The 26,177-nt window shown below is 32.6% G+C and overlaps 2 protein-coding genes and 1 non-coding gene across 3 annotated transcripts; 1 reads left to right on the forward strand and 2 right to left on the reverse strand.

Moving 5' to 3' along the window:
• The first annotated feature begins 865 nt into the window (after window positions 1-865).
• LOC147387875 (uncharacterized) lies at window positions 866-3,136 on the forward strand. The gene is made up of 4 exons (XM_086420244.1): window positions 866-1,769; window positions 1,884-2,261; window positions 2,354-2,550; window positions 2,714-3,136. The coding sequence occupies exons 1-4, from the start codon at window positions 866-868 to the stop codon at window positions 3,134-3,136; spliced, it is 1,902 nt and encodes a 633-aa protein (XP_086276370.1).
• LOC147387876 (small nucleolar RNA R71) lies at window positions 971-1,077 on the reverse strand. Its single transcript, XR_015171626.1, has one exon. It is a non-coding gene; the product is annotated as a small nucleolar RNA R71 (small nucleolar RNA).
• A 5,691-nt stretch (window positions 3,137-8,827) lies between the features above and the next one.
• Window positions 8,828-15,560, reverse strand: LOC147387877 (beta-glucosidase 12-like). Its single transcript, XM_086421761.1, has 14 exons — window positions 15,358-15,560; window positions 14,185-14,321; window positions 13,506-13,575; window positions 13,348-13,406; window positions 13,168-13,243; window positions 12,309-12,380; window positions 12,115-12,202; window positions 11,777-11,993; window positions 11,261-11,376; window positions 10,181-10,401; window positions 10,056-10,087; window positions 9,805-9,910; window positions 9,553-9,661; window positions 8,828-9,130 (listed from the first exon to the last, which is right to left on the reverse strand). Exons 1-14 carry the CDS (start codon window positions 15,485-15,487, stop codon window positions 8,959-8,961), a joined length of 1,605 nt encoding a protein of 534 aa, XP_086277887.1. The 5' UTR covers window positions 15,488-15,560; the 3' UTR covers window positions 8,828-8,958.
• Window positions 15,561-26,177: the final 10,617 nt, after the last annotated feature.

Raw genomic sequence — 26,177 nt, forward strand, 5'->3', positions numbered from 1 at the left:
ATTTTTATATGACCATCGACAGAGGCTTGTAGAGAATTTAGTGTTCTTGGATGACAATTATAGTAGATTAATTTATCATAGAAGGAAAGATAATCTAATTAATTGAATTATTTGGGGGAAATTATAAACCTAGATTTTATCACTCATTGATTTTAAATCTGCAAATTTATTCTCTCCGTTATTTTTCTTGTTTATTTTTTAAATCCTATTTTTACTTTTGTTTGACTAAAATTAGAGTGAGATAAATTGGTAATTAACAATAGATTGGTATTTAGTCTCCTTGGGGAACGATACTTTCTTATCACTTTATTACTTGTTTCGATACGTATACTTGCATGCGTAAATTTAGACAACAAGTTTTTGGCGCCGCTGCCGGGGACTAATTTATTAATTTTTTTGTGAATATTAATTCAATCATATTTGATTTTAGACCAAACTTTTCTTTGTTTTGTAGGTGTTTGACTAGTGTATGCGTAGTACGGGGAATTCAGAACTTGGTTCTTTGGATTTTGAGATCAAGAAAACTTGTCAAAGAAATAAAAAGAATAAGTGAGAAGCTTCTCAACACCATACAATGACTGACTAAAATAATCGTAATGAGGGTCCTAAGTCTATGCGGGACTATGTTGTTCCATTGGTGGATGGGATTTACACTAGTATTCGTCGTCCAACGATACAAGCCAACAATTTTGAACTCAAGCTAGCTACTATTCAGATGGTACAAACATCTTAGTTTGGGGGTTCACATGTCGAAGATCCCAATGCACATTTAGCTAATTTTCTAGAGATATGTGCTACTTTCAAGTATAACGGTGTTGATGATGATGCTATCTAATTGCGATTATTTCCATTCTCATTGAGGGACATGGCGAAGAATTGGTTGAACTCATTACCAAGAGTGTCTATCACCACTTGGGATGACTTGGCGAAAAAGTTCCTCGCTAAATACTTTCCACCGTCAAAAACTGCAAAGTTGAGGAATGATATCACTACTTTCGTGAAGTTGGACAGTGAATCTCTTTATGAAGCTTGGGAGAGGTACAAAGATTTGCTTCGGAGATGTCCTCATCATGCTCTATCGAAATGGTTGATCATCCAAATTTTCTACAGTGGGTTGGTTGGATTTATCAGAACGATTGTTGATACTGCAGCAGGTGGATCTCTTATGGCGAAGACATTTGAGGATGGGTATAATTTATTAGAGGAGATGGCCTCTAACAATTTCCAGTACCATATAGAGAGGATGAATCCAAGAAGAACAGCAGGAGTGCATGAATTAGATGTTCTTACTGCTTTAACAGCTCAAGTGGCATTGTTATCTAAGAAATTTGATTCATTTGGAGTTCATGCGATTCAAACTCCTACCGTTATATACAAGAATTGTGGAGACAATCATTCAGGAGATATGTGCCCTAATAATCCAGAATCTCTAAATTTTGTTGGTAGTAGGCAAAATAATCCATACTCCAACTATTACAATCCGGGCTGGAAAAATCATCCGAACTTCTCTTGGAGTAACAACAATCAAGTTGGAGCATTTTCATCTACAAAGCCCATGTTTCAACCAAGTTATTATCCTCAAGATCCTCCTAGAGAAAAGAAGCCTTCTTTGGAAGATCTAGTACATCAGATGGGAACCAACACTAATCAGTTCATGACAGAGACTAGAACTCAACTCCAAAGTCAAGCAGCTTCTATTCGCAATATGAAAATTCAATTGGGTCAGCTTGCTTCAACAATTAATAGCCGTCCTCAAGGAACCTTGCCTAGTAATACATAGACTAATCCAAAAAGAGATGGTAAGGAGCACTGCAATGCTATCACATTGAGGAGTGGAAAAGAGTTGAATGCTGTTGTTAAGGAACTAGATGTTTTAGTGGCAGATGAAATAATTTCTAAGGAGAAGGGTGAGCAAGAGAAAGAAGCTACAAACCAGGAGCATAACAAGCCGGGCTTAGAAAATATTACTCCCTACAACCCACCCCCACCATTTCCTCAACGTTTCAAGAAACAAAAATATGACGAGCAGTTTGCAAAGTTTTTGAATGTATTCAAGAAATTGCATATTAATATCCCATTCACTAAAGCTCTGGAACAAATGCCAAGTTATGCCAAGTTTTTTAAAGATATCTTGACTAAAAAGAGGCGATTGAGTGAATTTGAAACAGTAGGTTTGACTGAAGAGTGTAGTGCTATCATTCAAAGGAAACTTCTAGCAAAGCTTAAGGATCCAGGGAGCTTTACCATACCGTGCACAATAGGTACCCAATTCTCTGGTAGAGCTTTGTGTGAATTGGGGCTAATATTAATCTAATGCCACTGTCTATATTTCAAAATTTGGGATTGGGAGAAGCTTGGCCTACTACTGTGACATTTCAGTTAGCGGATAGATCACTAAAGTATCAAAGGGGGAAAATTGAAGATGTGCTTGTTAAGGTTGACAAATTTATATTCCCTGTGAATTTTATTGTTCTTGATATGGAGGAGGATAAGGATGTTCCAATCATTCTTGGCAGACCATTCTTAGCCACAAGCAGAACTCTTATTGATGTGCAAAAGGGAGAGTTTATTATGAGAGTTCAAGATTAAGAGGTGACGTTTAATGTTTTCAAAGCTATGAAGTTCCCACTGAAGAACCTGAAGATTGCTATAGAATTGATGCAGTGGACACATGTGTTCGTCATGACCATGAAAAACACTCCCATTTAACTAGCTTGAATTAGCAATCATTAATACTTACAATGAGAAAGATTTTAAGTGTTTTGAGTTGATGAAATCCTTGGAGACTGCATCAAAATTTTCGCGTTCTAAGCCAGAATTTGAATTGTTAGAAGTGCCACCATTAGGTTCTCATTTGAAGCCTTCAATTCAACAATCATCATCATCAGAGCTCAAGTCTCTTCCTAGTTATTTGAGGGAGTTGCGAGATTACAAGAAAGCATTGGGATGGTCTATAACAAATATTAAGGGGATTTGTCCTTCTACCAGCATGCAAAAAATCCGTATGGAGGAATATCATAAGCCTTTTATTGATCATCAACGTCGGCTTAACCCAATTATGAAGGACGTGGAGATCTTTGATGTGTGGGGAATTGACCATCAAAAGTCCACCATGACTCTAGCAAACCCGACATGACTTCAGACAAAGTCAGGATGATGACTTTAAAACAAGCGCTTCTTGGGAGGCAACCCAAGCATTCTAAACTCTCTCTTCATTTATTTTGATTTTCATTATTCTTCATTATTTTCTTTCTAATTAAAAAAAAAGTTATTTAATTTGTTTTTATTAAAATGTTTAAAATTCTTCTTAATTTTATTCAATTATGTTTTGTTGAAACATGTTGGGAGTATCTAAGCAAATAAACTACATTGGTAACATGGCACAAGTCATTGGCAGCACAAATTTTAAGAGTAGAAACCTTTACGCATTCATAGTTGCAACATTTAGCACAAACAGCAGGTCCTGATCTCACAATTCGAATAGGTCGTGGCTTAACTCTTCTCAGGCCAAGGCATTAGTCCGTTACAGAACTGATCAGAAATATAAAAATGCGGGCCATGGCATGATACTCTACCAGGCCTCGGTCCAAAATCGTACTCAAATAGAAAAAGGGTTACACTTGCCATAATATTTCTAATGTTATAAAATTTCACAACCAACCTTCTCTTCGTGCCTCAATGATAGAAAAGTCTTCATCTCTCTCCATCTTATCTAGTAGTACTCCTACATTTTCCTTTCAATATCCAAGGGTGGCGAAAGAGAGATCAAATCCGTGAGCATGATTTCACCAAATTTTAACGGCTATTCTGAGTACTTTCTTTGTCGATTTGACCAAATCAACTGAAGCACCATCAGGTTTTGTCTGTAAGTCTTACATTCAATTAACCTATGTTGCATATTGTGAATAAATATTTGATTATTTGGATTGAAAAATTCGAGTTTTGATTACACTTGTGGTTGTTTGAGAGTATTTGATGGATTTAATTGGTGGTTGATGTTGAGTGATTGGTGGAATGATTGATGTTGGAATGGGTGTGTGGATTGTTTGATTGATGGAGTACTATGTGCTGCAATATGTATGGTCTTTTGTGACAGTAGCTGGTATTACTAAATTTTGGGGAGATCATTAAATTTTTGTGCACACAAGGTGTTTGTGAAAAGTTCAATGACAATGAGAGAGGTTGGGAAGGTTAAGTTGTTGAAAATTTTGGGGATTGTTTGATATACATGGTGCTTGCTGGATATAATTAAGTGCAGCTGTGATACTTGTCATTTCGACTGTTGGTGATTGGGTTACGATTAGTTGTTGTTGGAGTCGTGATTTTTAACCACTGGTTGTGAAAAGTAACAGAATACGAACTTCAACATTTCATCTCTACTGCCAGGACTGAATGACAATAGCAATAAAGATGGCGCAGATGATGCTGATGACTCCTGACCGCCAATAAATATTTCAGGGAAGTTCTTTCACCTACCTTTGATTTTAATTGATTACATTAAGGACAACGCAATAACTAAGTTTGGGGGTGGGAGTAGTATTTTCCGAAAACTTTTTTTGATTTTTGTGTTTGCTCTAATGTGTTTAAGTTAAGGTTTTGGCATGTTTAAAAAAAAATATTTTGTGATGACTTTTGCTTGATAATCTGCAGCCAATGATAATGATTTTGATTTAGTACATACATGATTCTTAGAAAATGATGGAGGTTGAACTTATCTATGTGTTTAATTCTAATGAAATTCAGTCTTGTTTTGAACTCTTTTACATTGAGCTTATAATCTTGATGCACTTGGTTGTTTGATACACTTGAAGAATGTTTATGCTTTTGAGAGTGATCCATGATCTCAATGAACTCTAGAACTTATTTGATTGTTAATCGAGGTGAAATCCTAGGTTGCACTTGATTAGGGACATGATTTAGGTTATTCTTGGATCGATTGAGCCTTTTAAGCTTACCTATGTTGATTTTATCACTAGTCTTCCCCATTGAGCCTTGTTTCCAATTTTCTTTGGCAACCACAACTCTAACCAAGTCTTTTTGTCTAATTTTTCCAAGATTTGACTCATTACCTCTTAGGCATTGATTGCTTCGGGATAATTTTGAGCTATACAAATAAGGGTTGAAGGTGAAGTTTCAGGAAAGTGGAAGGCAAAGTTTCAAGAATATTTAGTTGAGGGATCGGAAAGTACTTATGTTGAAAGAAAAGAAAAAGAAAAAAAAATTATTACTACATCCCTTCTTGTAAAAGAATGCATTGAATCAGATAAGTTTGGGGGTGCAGTAGGATTATCCAAAAAAAAAAAAAAGTGGTGAATAAAAGGTTGTCAAGGGAATGAAGTGAAACAAGATTGAGAATGCGAAGTGACTTAATGTTGAAATGTAAGTTTGCACTTTGTGAGAATCCTAAGAAATTGATGTGTTTAAGGGGTGATCCGAGCCACAAAATTTCTTTTTATCCTACCTTTAACCCAGCCACACATTACAAGCTGAATAAAAGTCCTATTGATTCTTGATTAAGTGACAACCTACATTAGTGGAGAAAAACATGAAAAGTAAGCCTATGGAGTTCATTAATTTCAATATCTAGAGATCACTTGTGTTCACTCTTGATTGCATAAACTGATTTGAGTTGAAAACTGATTAAGTGATGAGGGGTTGTTTGTACATATGTGGAGGGTTCAAGGTGAGGTTGAATGACAATTGGGTTGAAAATCTAGATTGTTTCAATTTCTAAAATTTTTGAGAATTGTAAAATTTGCGTAATCTTTGTTTTTGTTTTGCTCGAGGACTAACAAAATGTTAAGTTATAATATTTTGTTAATTTTAGAGTCTTTTAGTTGTTTTTAGTTAAATTTAGTTTATTTTATACTTTTTATGTGATTCTATGTTTTTATTTGGTTTTTATGCTTATTTTGCAGTTTAGGAACAATATAGAACATTAAGATATTTGACAACATTTAAGAGAAAATTCTGACTTAAATTGGTTCACTCTCGGAAGAAGAAGCTAAGCATACAAGCTAAAAAGTCTTCAAGCCGCATCTTGATAGAAAACGAGACCGCGACAGAAATTCAAGAATTACACAACAGAAATATGAAAATACAAGCCGCGACATGACATGTTTTGAGGCCATGGCCTGCTTACGTTTCCAGTTTTACACGTTAATTTTTGGTGACTGAATTAAAGATGGATTTTGGGACTCTTAAATCTGAATGACTTCATACCTATAAATATGAACGAATAAGCTTTATTCTGGGGATAGAAGGGGAGAGAAGTTTTGGGGATTTTTCTTAGAGGCACAAGATCGAGAAGGAGGATGAGAGTTGGAGATTCGACTTTTGAGTTTTATCTTTCTGAACTTTATCTCTTCTCTTGATATTTTTAAGCTCTAAGAATGACTGAATACTTTTGTGATTTTATTTTCTTTTCAATGATGAACTAATTTCTATTCTAGGGTTATAATGGAACCCATTCATGATATTTGATTAGATTTATTTATTTGTTCTATGATTCCACATGTGATTGTTTATTCTATCCTATGTTTAATGCGATTTAATTAATTGACCATTGATTGAATTGAATCGGTGAACCTTAATAATATCGATAGAGTTGTTTCGTGTAATGACCTAGATAGAGTAACATATGCTAATTTGAGATAGACATATACACAAGTTACGTGTGCATCCCTTTTAAGAGCTTATTCTTAATGAATTCTTCTTGATTTAATTCTCATAGACATATAGGGAGTCAATTTAGAAGGATATTTTTATATGACCATCGACAGAGGCTTGTAGAGAATTTAGTGTTCTTGGATGACAATTATAGTGGATTAATTTATCATAGAAGGAAAGATAATCTAATTAATTGGATTGTTTGGGGGAAATTATAAACCTAGATTTTATCACTCATTGATTTTAAATCTGCAAATTTATTCTCTCCGTTATTTTTCTTGTTTATTTTTTAAATCCTACTTTTACTTTCGTTTGGATAAAATTAGAGTGAGATAAATTGGTAATTAGCAATAGATTGGTATTTAGTCTCCGTAGGAACGATACTTTCTTATCACTTTATTACTTGTTTCGATACGTATACTTGCGTGCGTAAATTCAGACAACATAATGGTTGGAAGATGAAGGAATTAACGATATAAATAATAATTTTATGATTCAAATGAAGGATTTGATTCTAAACCAGGCAATTCCTAAGAGAATTTTGGATCTAGAGTGCTATAGAAACTTAGTGAAAATGGTGATTTTTCATCTAGAATAGCTTACCAAGCAATTCGAGGAAAAAGACAACATAGAGATTGAAAAGAAATAATTTGAAATTTTTTTTCCTAAGTTTTCTTTTATTTATTGGTTGAAAATTCAAAGAAAGTTAGCTACAGTTGAAATCTCCAGAAGAGAGGATTGCAGATTGTTTCAAGATGTTAATGGTTGAGAGAACCGAAAAGTAATGATCAATCTGCTTTCAGCTGTGAATACATGAGCTGTATTCAGCATCAAATGATGTCCTTATGTTTTAATGATATTATTTACATGATTTGGATTGAAAGAAACAAAAGATAGTTTGAGGTAAGATGATTCAAAGATAAAAAATTCTAGAGCAAGTACAAGAAGTATTGAAATACTATGTTTGAATGAATTAAATTTGAAGAAAAGATTCAGCTAGGATAAGTGAATGAGTTTTGAAAATTTTGAAATGTTCTTATAAGAAGATTAGGTCAAAGATGTTAACTTTATTTTTGAAAAAGTTGTGCTGGAGTGACCTCAAGATTGTACCTCATATTGCACATCTGGATGTGAAAGTGGATACAACCATATATTCTTTTTCACTCATATCTCGATAAAAATCATCTATGGTTCCTATACAATTTCACATTAGGATCTGTGATGTGAGGTACAATCTTGAGGTCACCTCAGCATTACTCTTTTGGAAATGCCCAGAGGAAAGTGTTCAAAAAATTAACACACAATAGAGCAACTTAGGGCTTAAAATGGGACGGTCCGGGTTGGGTGAGTATATCTATATATATCTAAATCCATTTTTTATTTGGATTTGGATCCATAATAGAATCCGACTCAGATCCCATTAGCTTAAATTATATCCGAACCATCTTCCTTTCACTAAATCTGGATCTAGATCCGACCTGACTGAATTACTTGATTCGGGATGGATAATTTTGGTCCATCTAACATTTTTTTGCAATATTTCTTTCCTAATTGCTATGCTATTCTGTTTTACTATTATAAATCTTTTATTTTATAAGAATTCATGTTATATTAAAGTAGTAGAAATAATATATTTTGAAAAACATAAAAAAAATATATATATAATTTTCAAAGTAATATATCATTTGGGTCTAGACGGATATAAGGATGGATCAGTTTCCAACCCAGATTCAACTCGGATCAAGGGACATCCAACCGATATTTTATTCAGGTCTACTCAAATTTCAGAGAAAACCTGACCCATTTTATGTCCTATGGAGCATTAGCAACTAATAATAATGGGGAAATGGTATTTATAGTTTGGTCGAACAAAAAAAAAACATTATCGAAATGGATCAGCAAGCAATTTTGAAAGCAATGAATTATGCTCTAGTTAGGAAAATTTTAAAAATCCTTATTAGTTGTGGCTCTTTTTATTCTTTAAAATGTATTAGAGATGAGATGATGCAGTCTTGGAAGTATGGGGAAATTTTTTAAGTAAATGAGAATGTGAATGACATCCTCAGCAGCTGTTGAGAATTCTATTGGACTATCTATCTCTTAATTACACTCTGTTTTGTTTAGGGGGAGACCCTTTAACCCCAGCTTATCAATAATAATAATAATAAAGTCGATTTTATTACATTAAAAGGAACATCCATGTTACAACATTGAATAATAGCTCGAACGAGCTTTATTTTATAAAAAAATCGTATAAATATATAATAAATAAACTACCACAAAAATCACTTAATCCTTCTTGAGGAATTTCTTGTACCATTGTGCAGATTTTTTGGGGTATCTTTTGAGATTGTCATTGTAATCAGTGTAGCCCAACCCCATTCGAAGAGAATAGCCTGATCCTGGTTCCATACTGTCCAATAGAGACCAATGCATGTATCCTTTAACTTTCACGTCCTTCCTGTTACACCAAAATATTATATAACTTTAGTAAAATAAAAGATATATAATTCTCTTTCTTTTCTTTTTTTCTTCTTTTGTTTTGGCCCATCTATGAATATATTTGAAATTAAGTTTTAATCAGTGGTCCATCATATAGAAGAATACATGTACTTGATTGTTTTTTTTTTTTAAATATTTTATTTTATCATAAGGTATCCTCACACCCTTTGTGATGGGATTAGTCCTTACAGTTGCATGCTTCGACCTCAGAAAATTTTCCAACATGAAATAGAGTAAGTTACAAGGCCACTCAATTAGAACGCATGACTAGAGGACGCAAACCCCTATCGTTAGTTTTACCGTTGAGTTAACCTTATGATTGAGTCTATTGATTGAATGGCTAAGATCCCATGTAAAAAATTGTGGGTCTTGGGGCTTTACCTTAGAGCTTCTTCAATTGCATTGAGATGGCGACGAATGAATATAATTCGCACATCATCCATAAGTGCTTGCTTTAGTGGGATAGTATCATTACGTAGCTCAGTAACCCCTGCATTTACAAATGAAATTTTTCAATAAGAAACACAAAAGTAGTCAAAATCCAAGACCTCGATTTGAAGATCAAAACACATTGTTATCAAAAAAACCACAGCTTGGATTGTGTGAAAGACAACTAAACAAAACAAACCATACCATTCTCAGTGATGTAGATTATAGGATCTTTGTAGTTTTTCTTCATATATATCATAGCATCTCTTAGCCCATCAGGCATGATGTAAACGATGCCATTGGCTTCAATCTGAAAAAAAAAAAAAATTTATCAAATCAAAACTACAAAAATAGTTCAAATAACACAAGAGTACTGAGATTAGTATTTGTAAAAGAATAAATTTTCATAGTTCTAAAAAAATTAATTTTTGGAACAAAATTGTGATCAGTCTTACCGGATCGCCTATGGGTACTCCATTTCTTGCCCCTATGAGAAACAAAAGATAGATTAAAAAGATTAGATAAGTTAATGTAAAATAAATTAATAATTGGGACCTATAAGTGTTGAAGAGAGCATCACCTTCTGGTACCAAAAATTGGTCCTGAGTAAAGTTAACAGGTACAGCATTTGTATTTATTGGTAGGGCTCTAACATAAGCTGATGTATAGTAATTGATACCAATAAAATCATAAGCTCCTTTAACCATTTCTTTCTCCTCAGCTGTGAAAGTTGGAAGTCTGTTTCCCACCAATTTTCTCATAATAGATGGGTATTTCCCAAACACTAATGGTTCGGTAAACCTAAGTAGCAAAATCATTAGAGTCTTGAGTTAATACCATAGATGGTTTGCATTAACTATTCAATCATTAAGTTGGAAATATTAAAGAGAAAGATAAATTTTTTTTTATGAAATCTTCAAATATGGACTAGGATCCAGAAACTCAAGAAAAAGAACTCACAACAACACGCAATCCTTAAACATGAAATCCAATTGTTGGGATTTATTTTATTAGGGAGACATGATATTTCATCAGGATACTTGCATGCTTTATCCCAATCGTTCAATTTCGTATTTAAACAATCAGAATTGTGAGTTTCTTTATGAGTTCTTTATCATATTTATCTAGAGCATGGTTATATATAGTTTATATATATATATATATATATAGGGTCAGGTTCAGGGGCCATATGAGAAAACATATGTAAAAACTTTCATTTTTAATAAAATTTTAAAATATGGGTTAGAAATTTTGGATTGAGCTGATTTTTTGTGAGGATGATCTCTATGATGGGAAGATCATCAAAAAAAAAAAAGTCAGCCCAATCTGAAACTTCCAACCCCATTAAAAGTTATTTAGAATGTGGACCGTCGATTTTTTACCAATTTTTATCACTAATTTGTAAATCACTTTTGATGGATTTAGAAGTTTCTGATTGAGCTGATTTTTTGTGAGGATGATCTTTTCATCATAGTGACCATCCTTCCAAAAAATCAGCTCAATCCAAAACCTCTAACTCTTATTTTGAAAAACGAAAGTTTTTTCATATGTTTTCTCATATGGCCTTGAACCGCCCCCATATATATATATATATATGCTCATTACTTAATTTGTTATGATCAATTAGGTATGTCTTGTCTATTATATAATAGGCACTAACCATCCCGTTTGGAATGCGAAGGCTCTAATTGCTGCATCTTTATCTTCTTTAGTGTTTGCTAATGCTTCAAACCATTGAACGAGCATCGGTAAGCCAATTTGTCCACCTTGAGTGGCCTGAAAAATAAAAAACCAGTAAATAAATTGAACCCATCTTTTCAAAAGTGAGAGTTTGGTGTCCACTACTTGAAAACTGAAAATTTTAACAAAAAAATTTGATGGGCCAAAGCCAACAAATTTTATAAATCAAATTTTGATGGCCATGGCCGTTGAAATTTGTTTATGTTATTCAATTTGACAGTTTAGAGCCATAAAATTTCTCCCATCCTCCATTAATTTGACGATTTCGATCCGTCAAAAAAAAAATGTTGACAATGGAAAAATCGACAGCTTTGGGCCATCAAATATAGGCTTTTTTCACGTTGTGGTCCATCCATTTTAATTTCTAAGCCTTGAGAAAAAATCTTACTTGAGAAACAATGGGTGAAGTTAAAAAAGTAGAATTCACACAAATCACCTGATAATTTTCTCTGTAGTTTCTAGTAACAGCAGCATGGGCTAATATGATGTTATGGGCGGCAATGTAAGGATATCTTGCAGGATCATCTGATATATTTAGTCCTTGTAAATATCCGTATTGAGCTAAAATCTGTGGCTCATTGATTGTCAACCAATACTTGACTCTATCTCCGAAATGTTTGAAGCATATGTCACTATAGTTTTTGAAATCTTCCCTAAATGCACGGAAAAAAATAATTAATATAAACAACATTTTGAATTACAAATATATATAAGAGATATAAATTCCCAATGATAATTAAATAAATAATTAAGAAAAAAAAATGTGATACTTACACAATCTGACTACCCAAAAATCCATTATATTTGTTTTGTAGAGCTGTCGGTAGGTCGAAATGGTATAATGTCACAAAAGGCTCTATATCTGAAAATCATCAATTTAAACATTTTAAATTACATCAAAAGGAGAATAAAGTAGTAAAAAAAAATAAAAAATAAAAAAAACAATAATATAATAAACATGTTCTTACCATTTGCAATTAATTCATTTATGAGGTTGTTGTAAAAGTCGATACCCTCTTGATTTACTTGCCCTGTACCATCTGTAAGTTCCCAATGTCAATGATTAGTTAAAGAGAATGCGGAGACTTTAATTTTTTTTCACTCTCGATCTTTTCATAAACGTCGGTTCATGAAATAATTTTCTATGATTTTCTTGTCAAAAGTTTGATTTACTTGAAGGAAGCATTGATGGTATCAACTATCATGTGAGAAATTATAAATATGAGTATTTTAGGTAAATTACCATTTTGTGAGACGAATATGATGAAATCAATCCTATGACTAATTGTTCATTTTAATCCTCGAACATGAATGTGCGAGATCGCTGATTTCTCAAGTGACGATTTCACAGGTTTAAAGTGACAATCTCTCTAAAAATGATAAATCTGCGAGATCGTTACTTTTATAACCAATGAAATTATCTCTCTGGAAAGAAAAAATATCAACGAGATTGTCACTTTAGACCTATGAGATCATCACTTGAAGACTTGCAATCTCGCACATTCACGTTCTGAGAATTAAATGAATAGTGACCCCAGAATCGAAATTTAGTCAAGAGTTTATCATTTTTTGATAAAATTCACTTTTTTTTTATTTATTTATTTTTTTTTTCCTTTCCCGCCATCCAAAATTAATCCTCTATCATATCAATTCTCACGGGTGTCAAGTATTTGTAAGGTCGATTATGATTCCAAGGGTCTCAATGGAATCAAGATTGATAAGAATCAGAAATGATATTTTATTTAGGTTTCAATTCTAAGTATAAATGAAACCAAACCTATCCATTGACATCGACCCTAGCTCTAATTTTAATAAAGTTAAACATACTTGGCAATATCCGACTCCAAGAAATTGAGAATCTATACAAATCGACTCCCATGTACTTCAACAGCTTCACATCTTCCTGTAAATTCATATACAATAAATGAAAAATCTTGTATTTTTATTTCTTAATCATCTTATACTTTTATTTCTTAATCATGGACTTTAATGAAGAAGAATACTTACCTTATATCTGAGGTAAGAAAGAGTAGCTACGTTGGCAGAAGTAGGTTGACCAATGAACTCTGAAGAGAAGAAAGTCAATGTTTGATTAGGTACTTCAGCACAATTTTAATAACGTCAAATATAATGAAAAAAAAAAAAACAAGAAGAGATGGGCCCACCTGGTCCCACAGTAAGCAAAAAATCCCACGTGGTTGGCCCTCTCCCTCCGATATTGGCTGGTCCTTCTGTCTGCACCACACGAAAAAATCAATAAATAAGATCAATGGCATCAAATATGCCACGTGGAATACTCTTTTGTTGACCCAACTTGAAAACATAGTACATTTTTCACGAAAGTTGTCAATCGGACCAGATCCCAAACCCAATAACTCCATTTCCGGATCGAGGATATTGGTTCTGATCCAATTATGTGTTTGAAAATATATAATTAATGAATATTTATGTCATATATATTTTTTGAAACAAGTAATGTTGGGTGTCTTTCATCCTAATTGTTGATGAAATTTTAATCTAATTTCCCAAAAAAGAGTAATGCATCTGGGCGTTGTGAAAAATAGTTGTCCACCCGATCCGACCCTATAAATAATAAATGATTCGATGTCGTGTCTGGGTTTAATAAATTTCAAATCAATTATGTATCAATATGATCCCAACCTTATCCATAGACAACCATAACATCACCCCCATTGAAATTATTGAATGCTTAAGATAACAAAAGATATACAAATACGAATAAAAGATGAAACATAAATGATGAGTCAGGGACCGGTAATGTAGTGTAAAAGATAAGAGAAACAACAACTAATTATTTTAAACTATGAGACCATAAATACAAACCTGAATAGCAGAGGTAGACGCCCCAAACTTAAAATCAGCAGGAAAATCGCTTCTTTTTATTGATGGAGATGCAGCAGGAGCGATTCTTGAATGCGGAACTCCTCCATCCGCAAATGCACCTCTTATCAAATACGTGCCTGTATTCATGCACGTGCAGGTATTAGATTCATGCAATGTGGTGAATTAATTCCAGTTATATATGTGTGCATGTTTAGATGTCAATTACTAGCAAAGTAAAAAAAATGTGGGGGTGGTGTAGGTGTAATTACTAGTTCACTAGAAGGTGGTGTATTCAAATGCACGTGTACCAAAAAGGCTTATTTGTAATTAAAATATTGATTAAAGAGTTTTTTTGAAATTACAACATGATTCTTGGGGTCGTTGGATGAAAATTTCTTAGTTTTTGTCTAAAATAACTTATAATTATATTAAGTTTAAATGTTAAGGTGGGGGCACTTGTGGGATCCAAAATTTTGTGTGGAACCACTTCTACTCAGCCTTCTCTCGTAATAACGATAAAGATATAGGAGTCCTTACTAAGTTCAAAGGGTGGTTGTTTAATAGTAGGAGGGATGTTAGATTTTAGGAGCTCATGGGTAAGAGTTGTGGTGTATTTAAATAGAATGCATGTTGATTTTCCATCAGAGCTGTTTCGATAAATTTTAAAAAGCAATCAATGGATTCATTTAGAAAATTACTTTTAAAAATTAAAATTTTCTAATTTTTAGAACATAAAAGAAAATAACTTTCTAATTTTTAAAAATTACTTGGTCTCAAAAGCTGCTTTCTACTTTCTTTCCTAACAGGGGCCTAAGTTTTGGGTTAAGAGAATAAATATTAAATACTACTCAGTTTTCAAATATTCAGACCAACCACCCTCTCCAAAGCCATGGGACTTCACCATAATGCAAAAATAGAAAAGAAAGAAAAAATAATAATTGATGGCTTTAAGATGGCTAAATGGTTTATAGGAGGTCGTAAAGAAGTTGTGGTATATTTGAATTCTCCCTTCGATAGAGAATGCAGGCCAATTGAAGCTGCCAACTAGTTTAATTAGTTGGTGAAGTCTATGGGTGATGACACCATAGACCTCGGTTCAATTCTCGCCATGAATCTCATTAAAAACAGATATACAGATATATATATATATATATATATAAGGAGGTTGTTTACCCTGGAAGGAACTTTGTATCTGCAAAATTGCTAAGAAAATGAAGAAGGCGTGGAACAGTTTGGTAGTGAGACCAGGTAGTCTCATATGTCCTCCATTGGAGAATGACTTTGAGATGAGAAGAGCCTCCATATTTGGAGGTTAAAGAGAGAATTAATGTAAAGAAGCTTTGTTTGTCTTAGAATATAGGAAGAACTCAATAACGATGATGGCCTGATTCAGGTTGATATTAGAATATTTATAGTGTCCCAATAGCTTGCCCAACGATGTGGAAATAATACACGTTTTCTCCAGCCAGTGGTTCTTTACCTACACGAAACATTACGTTGAGTAATTAAATTTTCCTAATGACCAATTGCCAGGATTAGAATTTTATATGCTAAAAAAGTCCAATCTAAAGAGGCTGCGGAAGTAATCTTGAAATTGGTCAACTAAAGGGAAGTCTAAGAATTCGACTTGCAGATCGCTTGTTTTAAATAAAACAATTTGGTAATTTGGATATCGGTTGGAATCTAGTGACTTAAGAATGAGTCATGAAAAAACACATGTATGCATGTGTCTATATCACCTAATAAACAAATATATAATACACCATGAATTAAGGTCTCATGTATGCATGTGATTTAATAGACCCCTTTTAATTGTATTTTTTTTCCTAAGAAGACCAGTTTTGATTAATGGGCAGTAACATGGGTTTTCTTTCTAAAAACCCTACAAGATTTTGGAGGTGATTAACAGTCTAGTTCATAAACTTTTCTTTCTAAAAACCCCCTCATCATAAGAAAAGCTTTGAAGTACCCAAAATATCCTTTTTCACTTCTTTACACTCAATTGGGTTTTACAACCCTGATTGTGATCCATTCTATTTTTTTTTTTTTTTATGACGGATGACGAACGGAAAACGATATAATCATAATTTCAAATTCTTAGTCACAATTTCCTATCTATTCTAACAATTTGTACCAACAATCAATGAACCAAGAATGGCTTGCATACAATTTTAAAGATATAGGTGCAACTTTAGATCTGTTCGTCTATTTTTGTTATATACCTACGGGTCTTTAATGAAGATCTATTCACTATTGAGTTTGATACTTGAAAAATAGTGAACCATCAAGCCCGACGGTAGAAAACTCAACAATTGTTGAGTTCAAAGTTTTAAAGTGAAATGCACATATAATAACAGCAAAATGAAAACTCAGAACAAAAAGTTACACACTAATTTAGATTACCAAAGTTTAATCTTAAACTGAGCCTACTTTTAATCCAAACATCCATTTCGCTATTATGATATATGTATTTTGGGTATCTTGTGATCATCTATTTAGTGGCAAGTTCGACACTTGAAAAATCAGAAAGTGTTTGGCATGAAATTTGGAAAATTAAAATGTGTTAAACTTGACAATTTAAAGTGGCAAGCTCATTGGTTGTTGAAGCGTCAAGTGTTCCACTGGATAGACCTACACAAAATATCCAAAATGAATAATATTTTTATTTTGCTAATGAACTGAATTAATAATAGCAAAATAGATACTCGGATAAAAGGTTACACTTTGATTAAGTCTATCCAATCTGGTTGGGATGAGGTAGAGAAAAGATAATTTAAATTCAAATACTATCTATAAATTAATGATTTTAGGGAGTAGGGAGGGAAGTCGACGAGGAAGATCCCTTTGTTTCTCATGAAAAAAGGGTCCGAAGGAGCTTATCCATTAAACAAACCGTAACTTTTGATCCGTATGTTTATTTTATAATTATGATTATATATGCATTATGGGTATTTTGCGAAGATCCATTCAGTGGAGTGTGGATAGTGCTAAGCGATAAGCTTGTCTCTTAAAAGCTTTGAGTAATACGCTTTCTGATTTTTCAAGCTTCGACCTCGCTTCGAATAGATCTTCACAGAATACTCGGCATGCAAGTGTAATAATAAACAACAAACATCAGGATCAGAAGGTATGTATTAATCTTTAAAATTATGAATATATCTTTGTTCATTTGTCATTCATTGTCACAAATCGTTGGAATGGGTTGCAATTGTGGTTGAAAATTCAGATTAGATAAAAGAGGTGTGAAAATGTATTTTGGGTTTGTCAAAACCTTTCTTAAGGTGAAGGGCATTTACAACGAATTTTTTTTAAGAGAAAATACAAGTCGTCCTACATCAAGATGATGTCTTTGGTTGAATTATTACGTATCCCAATTATTTACAAAGTCAATACAACATAAATAGTCCGAGTTGTAAAATTATTTACGTTTATTTCTTTTGGACTTTCTTTCTAATATTTTCCTAGAAATACTCCCGTAACCATTTTTCTATGAAATACAAATTCCCTGCAATCAAACAGACCTTTATGTTTTTGAAATATAAAAATGCCAATCTCTGAATTGTTTGAAATATAAAAATATGACCAATGAATCTAAATCATAGTAAAAGATGGTCAAATCTAGTGGATAGAAATCACCAATCAAATATTAAAAGGCCAGTGGGCAAGAAAGAATATTCTAAGCAATATTTGTTGAATTGGATAACCACCCAACATGGACTATTGTATTAAGTCACTACAAAATTTTAAGTTTTTTGCGGTGGTCAAAAACAGTCGTAAATACAAAAAAATCGCTGCTATTATTAATAGTGATGGCCACGTGTAACGCCGTTATAGGTGGCGTAGTTAAAGGCCATATGAAGGCGGTCAAAAACCGCCTCTAATTGATTGTATTAGTGTCGCTAGAGGTATGAATGAGACTTATAGTGACGGGCAAAAACCGCCGCTAATTGAAATTATTACCGTCGCTATAGATATAAATGAGATCTATGGTGGTGGTCACAAACTGTAGCTAATTGATTGTATTACCAACGCTATAAATATAAATGAGACCTATTGTGCTTGTAGTGGCCGCCGTTAATTAATATTTTACCGTAACTATAAATACGATTTTGAATGCCTATAGTGGCGATAATAACCGCCGCTAATAAATTTTTTTTTAATTTTAAAATTATTTGTAACTAAATACTTATTTTTATACAACATGTTAATTAAACACAATTACTTAGTAAATCAAATTAGTTAAAGAGAAAAGTATAACAAAATAATAAGTCGATTGAATTAAAAATCAATACTTATAAATCCATGTTTGTCACTCAAAAAACAAAAACTATTATGGTGGTTGTTGTGGACACTGATCATTGTCGGGTTGATTGTGCTGCTCATCAACCTACACTTCATATACATTAATCAAATTAGTTATATCAATCAATATTTATTTATTAAAAAAATATTTTAAAACACAACATATTCAATTATCAGTGAGAATTTACATTTCTCATTAGAGTAATGATCAATTCCTTGAATCTTTGCACCTCAACATCTCTCACAATTTTGGTTCAGCATTCTCACATGAGTCAGAGCACATCTCCAACAATGTCAAGTTGTTAACCATGGTGAGTTTCAAATTGTCAAAACAAGCAAACATCAAATAGCTTAATGAGTTGGGATTGATGAATTAATGAAAAATGACTCATATAAAAACAGATCACTACAACCACTTGGGACCATTTGAACATAGAATTTTGACCAAGTCTAAGATGAAATAACAAAAATGCATGTTTTTCCACACAGACTTTGTTAATGGTCAAGAGAGCTATATCTAAATTTTTTAAAATATCATCTAATTTTCATAATTAAAGAGTAAAAATAAGGTAATAAATACAACATGAAAAATGACTCATATAGGTGAAGCTGATCCACAATATATGTACTTCAGAATTGGAAGAATTTGATGACTAATCATAAAATGCTCCTTGAGATTGATTCACCATTTGGCGAACCAAACAGTGAAGATACAATTATTATTATTATTATTATTTTAGAAGTGCATTATCTTTGCCTACATCTATGAGCTGGGTTCATTCTAGAGTGATGAACCGGGAACTCAAATTCGAACTTAAATGGGATAACCATTCAAGGTTCCTCAATTGTGGGAACTAAAATCTATAGAAACTGTACCTGGCGTTATCATCCATGCCCCAAATGCTACTAGTTATGACAACTAAAGATGTCAATTATGTGTAGGAGGCAGGGCTGATCATTTTAGTTATGAAAGGCAGTTGAACTGAGCCTACTTTTGATCACAAAGTTACACACTAATTTAGATTACCAAAGTTTAATCTTAAACTGAGCCTACTTTTGATCCAAACATCCATTTCGCTATTATGATATATGTATTTCAGGTATCTTGTGATCATCTATCTAGTGACAAGTTCGACACTTGAAAAATCAGAAAGTGTTTGACATGATGTTTGAAAAATTAAAAAGCATTGAACTTGACAATTTAAAGTGACAAGCTCAGTGGTTGTTGAAGCGTCAAGCGTTCCACAGGATAGACCCACACAAAATATCCGAAATGAATAATATTTTTATTTTTATTTTGCTAATCGAAATGAATGATATAATAATAGCAAAATAGATACTCGGATAAAAGGTTACACTTTGATTAAGTCTATCCAATCTGATTGGAATATGGAACGAGAGATCATCCTACTTTAAACATGTCCTAATTCAAATCACCTAACAACCTTTATATATCTAAGGTTGGGTTGAGGCAAAGAAAAGATAATTTAAATTCAAATACTATCTATAAATTAATGATTTTAGGGAGTAGGGAAGGTAGTCGACGAGGATGATCCCTCTGTTTCTCATGAAAAATGAGTCCAAAGGAGCTTATCCATTAAACAAACCGTAACTTTTGATCCCCGTGTTTATTTTATCATTACGATTATATATGCATTATGGGTATTTCGCAAAAATCTATTCAGTGGAGAGTGCTAGGCAATAAGTTTGTATCTTAAAAGCTTCGAGTAAGACTCTTTATGATTTTTCAAGCTTCGATCTCGCTTCTAATAGATCTTTACAGAATACTCGGCATGCAAGTATAATAATAAAAAACAAACATCAAGATCAAACGGTACGCATTAATCTTTAAAATTATGAATATATCTTTTTTCATCCGTCATTCATTGTCACAAATCGTTGGGAATGGATCGCAATCGTGGTTGAAAAATTCAGATAAGATAAAAGAGGTGTGAAAAGGTATTTTGGAATACAAATTCCCTGCAATCAAACAGACCCTTATGATTTTGAAATGTGATGGGTGAATACGTTGTTGAATTGGAGAATAAGGAACGCCAATCTTTGAATTGTTTGAAATATAACAATGTGACCTATGAATCTAAATCATAGTGAAAGATGGTCAAATCAAATGGATAGAAATCACCAATCAAAGATTAAAAGGTAAATGGGCAAGAAAGAATATTCTAAGCAATATTCGTATTGGAGAACTTGAATTGGATAACCACCCAACATGGACTATTGTATTAAGTTTGACAAAGGTTTCCTTCTCTTAGTAATTAATGAAATCTTATCGGTTTTTTAATATAGATCTAAAAGTATTTCTTCATAACTTGGAGCACTTTACATGTAGACCAAAGAAATTGTTAGGGAGAGAAATCGAAATTTGTGAAGGGATGGAAACGTAAAAAATAAGTTAGATTTAGAATGGTTGTTCTAGAATAGCTTGAAAAATCAAAATAAACATATTTTATATTACTCTTAGAATCAGATAAACATATTAATTAATTTCTTAGTCGTGCTGGAGTAACATTGAAATTGACATCGTTTAGGACATTGGTGTGCGAAGAATCATAGATGCTTCTCACTTGTATCTCGATTAAAAGCCTATATGGTTTTATAAACACATCCACATCAGCAATGTCTGCAACGATGTCAATTTCAATGTTACTTCAGCATTTTACTTGTGGGACTGTTTTAGTGATGGTTCGAAAATCAATTTTGTTAGGGCTGTTTTGTTGGTTTGGGCATCAAGTCTTATGGATTTTTTCTTTCCACGTGGAAAATCAATGTTTATGGGACCAGTTCTAACCCTCTACCTTCTCAAAAAACAAAGAGCATTTCTCTTAGGTATTTTATTTTCAAAAATAAAAAAACATATATTATCAATGTAAAAATATTTTTTTCTATTAAACATAATTTTTCAAACAATACTCATAGAACGGAGGTTTTATTAGGGCTGTCACCGGATGCTTATCAGTTTGGATACAACAATATCCGAATCCGAATCCGAATCTGAATCTGATATTTTTATCTGATATCCGAATTCGAATTCGACGGATATTCTAAAACTCTATTCGAATTCGAATCTGATTATCTTATCGGATATCGGATAATATCCGATTAGAATTCAAATAATTTGTATATAAAAATAAAAATAAAAACATAATTTTTCCTTATCCAATTGATTTGTCATTATTAAAAATAAAATTTATTATATATTATATATTATATTATTTATATAATAAATAAATAAAATAAAATAATAAATATTATATTATTTGTATAAAAAAACTAACCAAATAAAATAATATATATTATATATTATTTCGAATCGAATATCATCAGATTCGAAATGTTAATATCTGAGTTTGTATCCGATAAGGATTCGAATGTATAAAACTATCCGAATTCAAATCCAATATCCAATTAAAATTTTTGGATAATACCAGATTTTTTGAATTCGAATTCAAATTAGATTCAAATTTTCAACCATCCATTGACACCCCTAGGTTTTATTAAGAAATCATGCTAGCCTAACTAACGTAGTAAGATTTCAAATGTTACTAAAGGTCGTTGGAACACATGGATTACCAAATTGTCAATTTAACACCACAGTCCTATAAATTTCATCAAACAACAAAAGTATTTTTTAAAATGAGCATTTATTATTAAATAAGAAGTCCGGCTAGCCTGACTAACTTAGTAAGATTTCAAATCTTACTAAGGATCGTTGAGCCCACATGGATTACCAAATTGGCAATCCAACACTGCAGCCCTATAAATTTAATTTAAAAAAAAAAAACTCATATTTAAATAATCAAATGAAAAAAAATAATGAGAAAAAACCTTTTCTGACTTCATCCAACGTGTTGAAATTGATGACTACCATATTCCTAAATTTAAAATTAAAATTCAACAGTAAAAGAATTTTTTTTTAAAAGAAAAATCAAAGTACTTAGAAAATTTTGTTCTCTAGAACTCGAGAACATTAAAAACTTTCCGAAAGTGGGCTTGACCTAAGGAATTTTTCAAAAAATTTTAAAACCCAATTTTTGATAAGTCAGATGGATCAAAGGCCATTTTCAGAGGAAATTTTAAGCTTGGCCAAACCTTACCTTCAACCAGGCCATATTTAATCCTGTAATGACCTCACCCATGCCAAGGGTAATTTTTGGTATGACTGAGCCTAGGGTTCGTTTAGGGTTAAAATTTTGCTTGGCTGAATTTTAGTTTGGCCAGGGTTGAATTTTGGTTAAATTTGGCTTACGACAGTTAAGACCCATGTGTGCTCAATTTTTTTAAAGGAAAATGACCCCCCTAACCCCTTCTTAGTAGTTTTTCCCTCAAGAAATCTCTCTTCTTTTACACCACTTTGGTCTTCTCGTAATTTCTCAAATCTCCTAACAAAGATTTTGTCTTACTTGGTCCTCACTTAAGGATAATTACCTCCCTAACCCAAGTTTGTTACGACTTATTAGAATGAATTCTCACTTCTACTTTTTTTTCATATTCATCAAAATTCAAAAAGTTTTCATGGCATTCAATGTTATTTTACCAAGTTCAAAAGTCTATGACCACTTTGTCCTCCATAGAGAATTTTCTAGAATTTGTCTCAATTGACCCTTGTACTCCCAATTTGTTGGATACTCTATTAAAGGAAGTGACCAAAGATGCAAAAAACCTATCATTTAATTACATTCTAGAAATTGCTAGGCTTTTACTAATCTATCCATTGATCATCATAATTAGTATAACCCCTAGATAAGTGAAAGACCATCAAGACCATGGAAATGATGAGTAATCCAGCCACAACCCACCTATCAATATCGATAATGTCTCAATCCACCTAACCATCATCAATCAACCCGCTTCATCATCCAAAATCCAGCCACAACCCAAATCCATCGAAAAATCCATCATCTCCATACCCATATCCACCCCAAAATCCAACCGAAACCATCTAGTTCGTCCCATTCTATCCAAATAAATCAAAATAAAATCCAATAAACCATGTCCACAACCTTCCTAAGCATTAACCTGAGCTAAATCAAAGGAGAATCGAAGGAAAAGTGAAAGAAAAATACCTTTGAATGGGTTGGAGATACGATTAGGCACAAATCCAAGTTCAAACGTACGAAATCGGAATTCAAGAGATTTGATGCGCCAATGGAGGTTGAGATTCTCGAGATTTGCATCATTTAGGTCTGTACCCAACCCAAGATCAATTCTCATGCCGTTAGCCCATGTACGAAAAGTTCGATCAATGAAGTTTTAGGAGAGAGCTGAGACCAAATCGTGGATTGGAATGAAAGTAAACACCAAATGGGGTGTTCATGGTTTTAAGGTTCTAAACAGTCCAACAACTACCAATGGCCTAGGCACAAAACGGGCTCCCATCATTAACCCACAACCTAGTGTATGCCCCTCTAGCCATGACATGCCTCACGGCCGAGATCATTTTGAAAATTTTGGAAAAAATGCCCACAAAAAATTGAAATATATATATATATATATATATATATATATATATATATATATATATATATATATATATATATATATATATAATATATATATGATGAAATTTTTGAAAATAAAAAAAAAAGAAAAAATAAAAAAAAAAAATAAAATAAAAACGAGCAAAAAAAGTGCAAAATGGAAACAAAGCAAAATATCGAAAGTTAAAAAAAAAAAGTGAGAAAAAGAAAATGATAGCAAAAAGGGTATTCTTGGTTTAATGCAGGGGCACACTACTTAAGGACAAGGAAAAAGTCTTAGAAAGTCATTCCGGAACACCGAGCAAAAGGAAGTCAATGAATAAAAAAGCAACAAAATAAAAAGATGAGATATTCTCGAAAATGAATCCACGATTATCTTACTGATCAAGGGTGTGGCGTAATAGTAAGAGCTTAAGGTCCCCACGGGGGCATGCATTCAAACCTTAACCACCTCTTTCAAAGGTAGAAGGAGATCATGAAGATTTCAAAGCAAAATTGCAAGAAGTTGATCTAGTCACACTAAAGATAAACAAAAGATTTAAGCCATTTTCGTCATCATTTCTTTTTAGACGATCCCAGAGCTCTACATTGTACAAGTAGATCGATTTGAGGTTTCAAAGACCATATATAAAGATATGGAACAAAGAATCAAGCAGTACATCATCCCTATCATTCACAAAGCTTGAGAAAGTTACCTCTTACCTTGTGCTTTATTTCACTTTATTCTTAGACCGTTGAAATGAGACTGGAAACGTGTAAAGTTTGAACTCGTTCGAATAAATAGGAATTTGATTGTATGTCTTTGTGATTCGTTGCCGACAACTCTAACAAATAGGGGTAGTTGTAAACACCCCAATTTATCCAAACTGAGCCTAAAAACTCTCAAAATTCAATTAAGAGAAGTATGATTTAAGTCTTCAAGTTGGATCGAGTGAGGCCTACTTTAGTGGAGACCAAATCTCCAAATTAGTAATTTCAAAAGCCTGGCCTTAAGTAACCCACGGCCAAAGAAATTTTCCTTAGGGTCATGGGTCTCCCATCACCTAGTGCATTTTGCTAATAAAACCTTGAGTTGATCATCTTTTTAGTCAATTTTGACATTCCAAGATCCTCACCCTAGGTCCATTCGGTTGAGTTTGTTAGAACCCATATGTTTATTAATATGCTTAGGAAAAATGACTCCTTAAACCCCTTTGTTAATAGCTTATTCTTTAAGAAAATCCATTTTTCTTCCAATCCATACTCTTGTATTAGCCTCCATAATTCTTCAAAGCATAACCATTTTAGTCTTTATTTCTTCTTCTATAATTTACTCTAAGTCACCGTTGATTCCCATTTAGGTAGAATTACTCTCCTAAGCTTAAATTCTTGAGAATTATTAGAAATACCTTAGCTTAATACCCTCTACCTTGATCATCATTCAAAGAGGATTGAATATAAATTTACAAAATTCAAAAACCTAAGACAATTTTACCCATCCTCAAGAAGTCTTTAGAATCTTGTGTGCAAAGACACTCATATTCCTAGGTTGTTAGAAGTCTAGAAAGGTAGAAAGTCTAGAATACCCAAAATCCAAATACCAATTTACATGTCATTTGGTTTGATTATTCTATAATTGACCTCACGTTTAGGATCTAAGATAACTTTGATCCTCTTTAAGAATTTTCTAGAATTTTTTTGTCTTTTAGCATTCTTTCTATTGATAATCATGATTGGCAAGACTCAATAAAGTGTAAAAGATCATCAAAACCAAAAAGAGGAGAGGTAATTGGGATCTTTTTTTGAGATTTTAGTGAGAATATTGATAACTTGGAGAATTAAGACAAAACTATCATCAAGGATCTCTCAAAATCCTATAAATAGGAGTCCTTCAAAGGAAAAAATAAAGTAAAATTCTAAAGCTCTAAAATTAAATTGAAATCTTCTCTCAAATTTCCTAACTCTTCCCAAACTCTATTTACATAACCTTTCACATCTCCATAAGTCAAACTAGAAGAAGAAGATGAAGAAGGCACTAAGGTGGGATGCTATAGTTAAATTTTTGTTTTCAGACTAATTTCTTCCTAGATCCCTTCTTCTAATACCTTTTTATTTTTTATTTTCATGTTCATTTAAATTTTAAGTATGCAGTATTTAATTTTATAGTTAGTTTGATGAATTGGAAGTAGAGAGTAATCTCACTTTGGAGGTTAT

This window comes from Akebia trifoliata, chromosome 13, assembly GCF_017979445.1.
Source record: "Akebia trifoliata isolate Shusen 1 chromosome 13, ASM1797944v1, whole genome shotgun sequence".
Classification (NCBI taxonomy): Eukaryota; Viridiplantae; Streptophyta; class Magnoliopsida; order Ranunculales; family Lardizabalaceae; genus Akebia; species Akebia trifoliata.

Bases quoted from the DNA above. Each gene is read 5' to 3' on its own strand.
- LOC147387875 (XM_086420244.1), top strand. From the start codon at position 866: ATGGCGAAGAATTGGTTGAACTCATTACCAAGAGTGTCTATCACCACT. The intron at 1,770-1,883 runs GTAATACATAGA...TTTTAGTGGCAG, and splicing joins TCCTCAAGGAACCTTGCCTA to ATGAAATAATTTCTAAGGAG. The intron at 2,262-2,353 runs GTACCCAATTCT...GATTGGGAGAAG, and splicing joins TACCATACCGTGCACAATAG to CTTGGCCTACTACTGTGACA.
- LOC147387877 (XM_086421761.1), bottom strand. From the start codon at position 15,487: ATGGAGGCTCTTCTCATCTCAAAGTCATTCTCCAATGGAGGACATATG. The intron at 13,576-14,184 runs GTTTGTATTTAT...CGTGTGGTGCAG, and splicing joins CGTCTACCTCTGCTATTCAG to ACAGAAGGACCAGCCAATAT. The intron at 12,381-13,167 runs GTATGTTTAACT...GGGAACTTACAG, and splicing joins TTGGAGTCGGATATTGCCAA to ATGGTACAGGGCAAGTAAAT.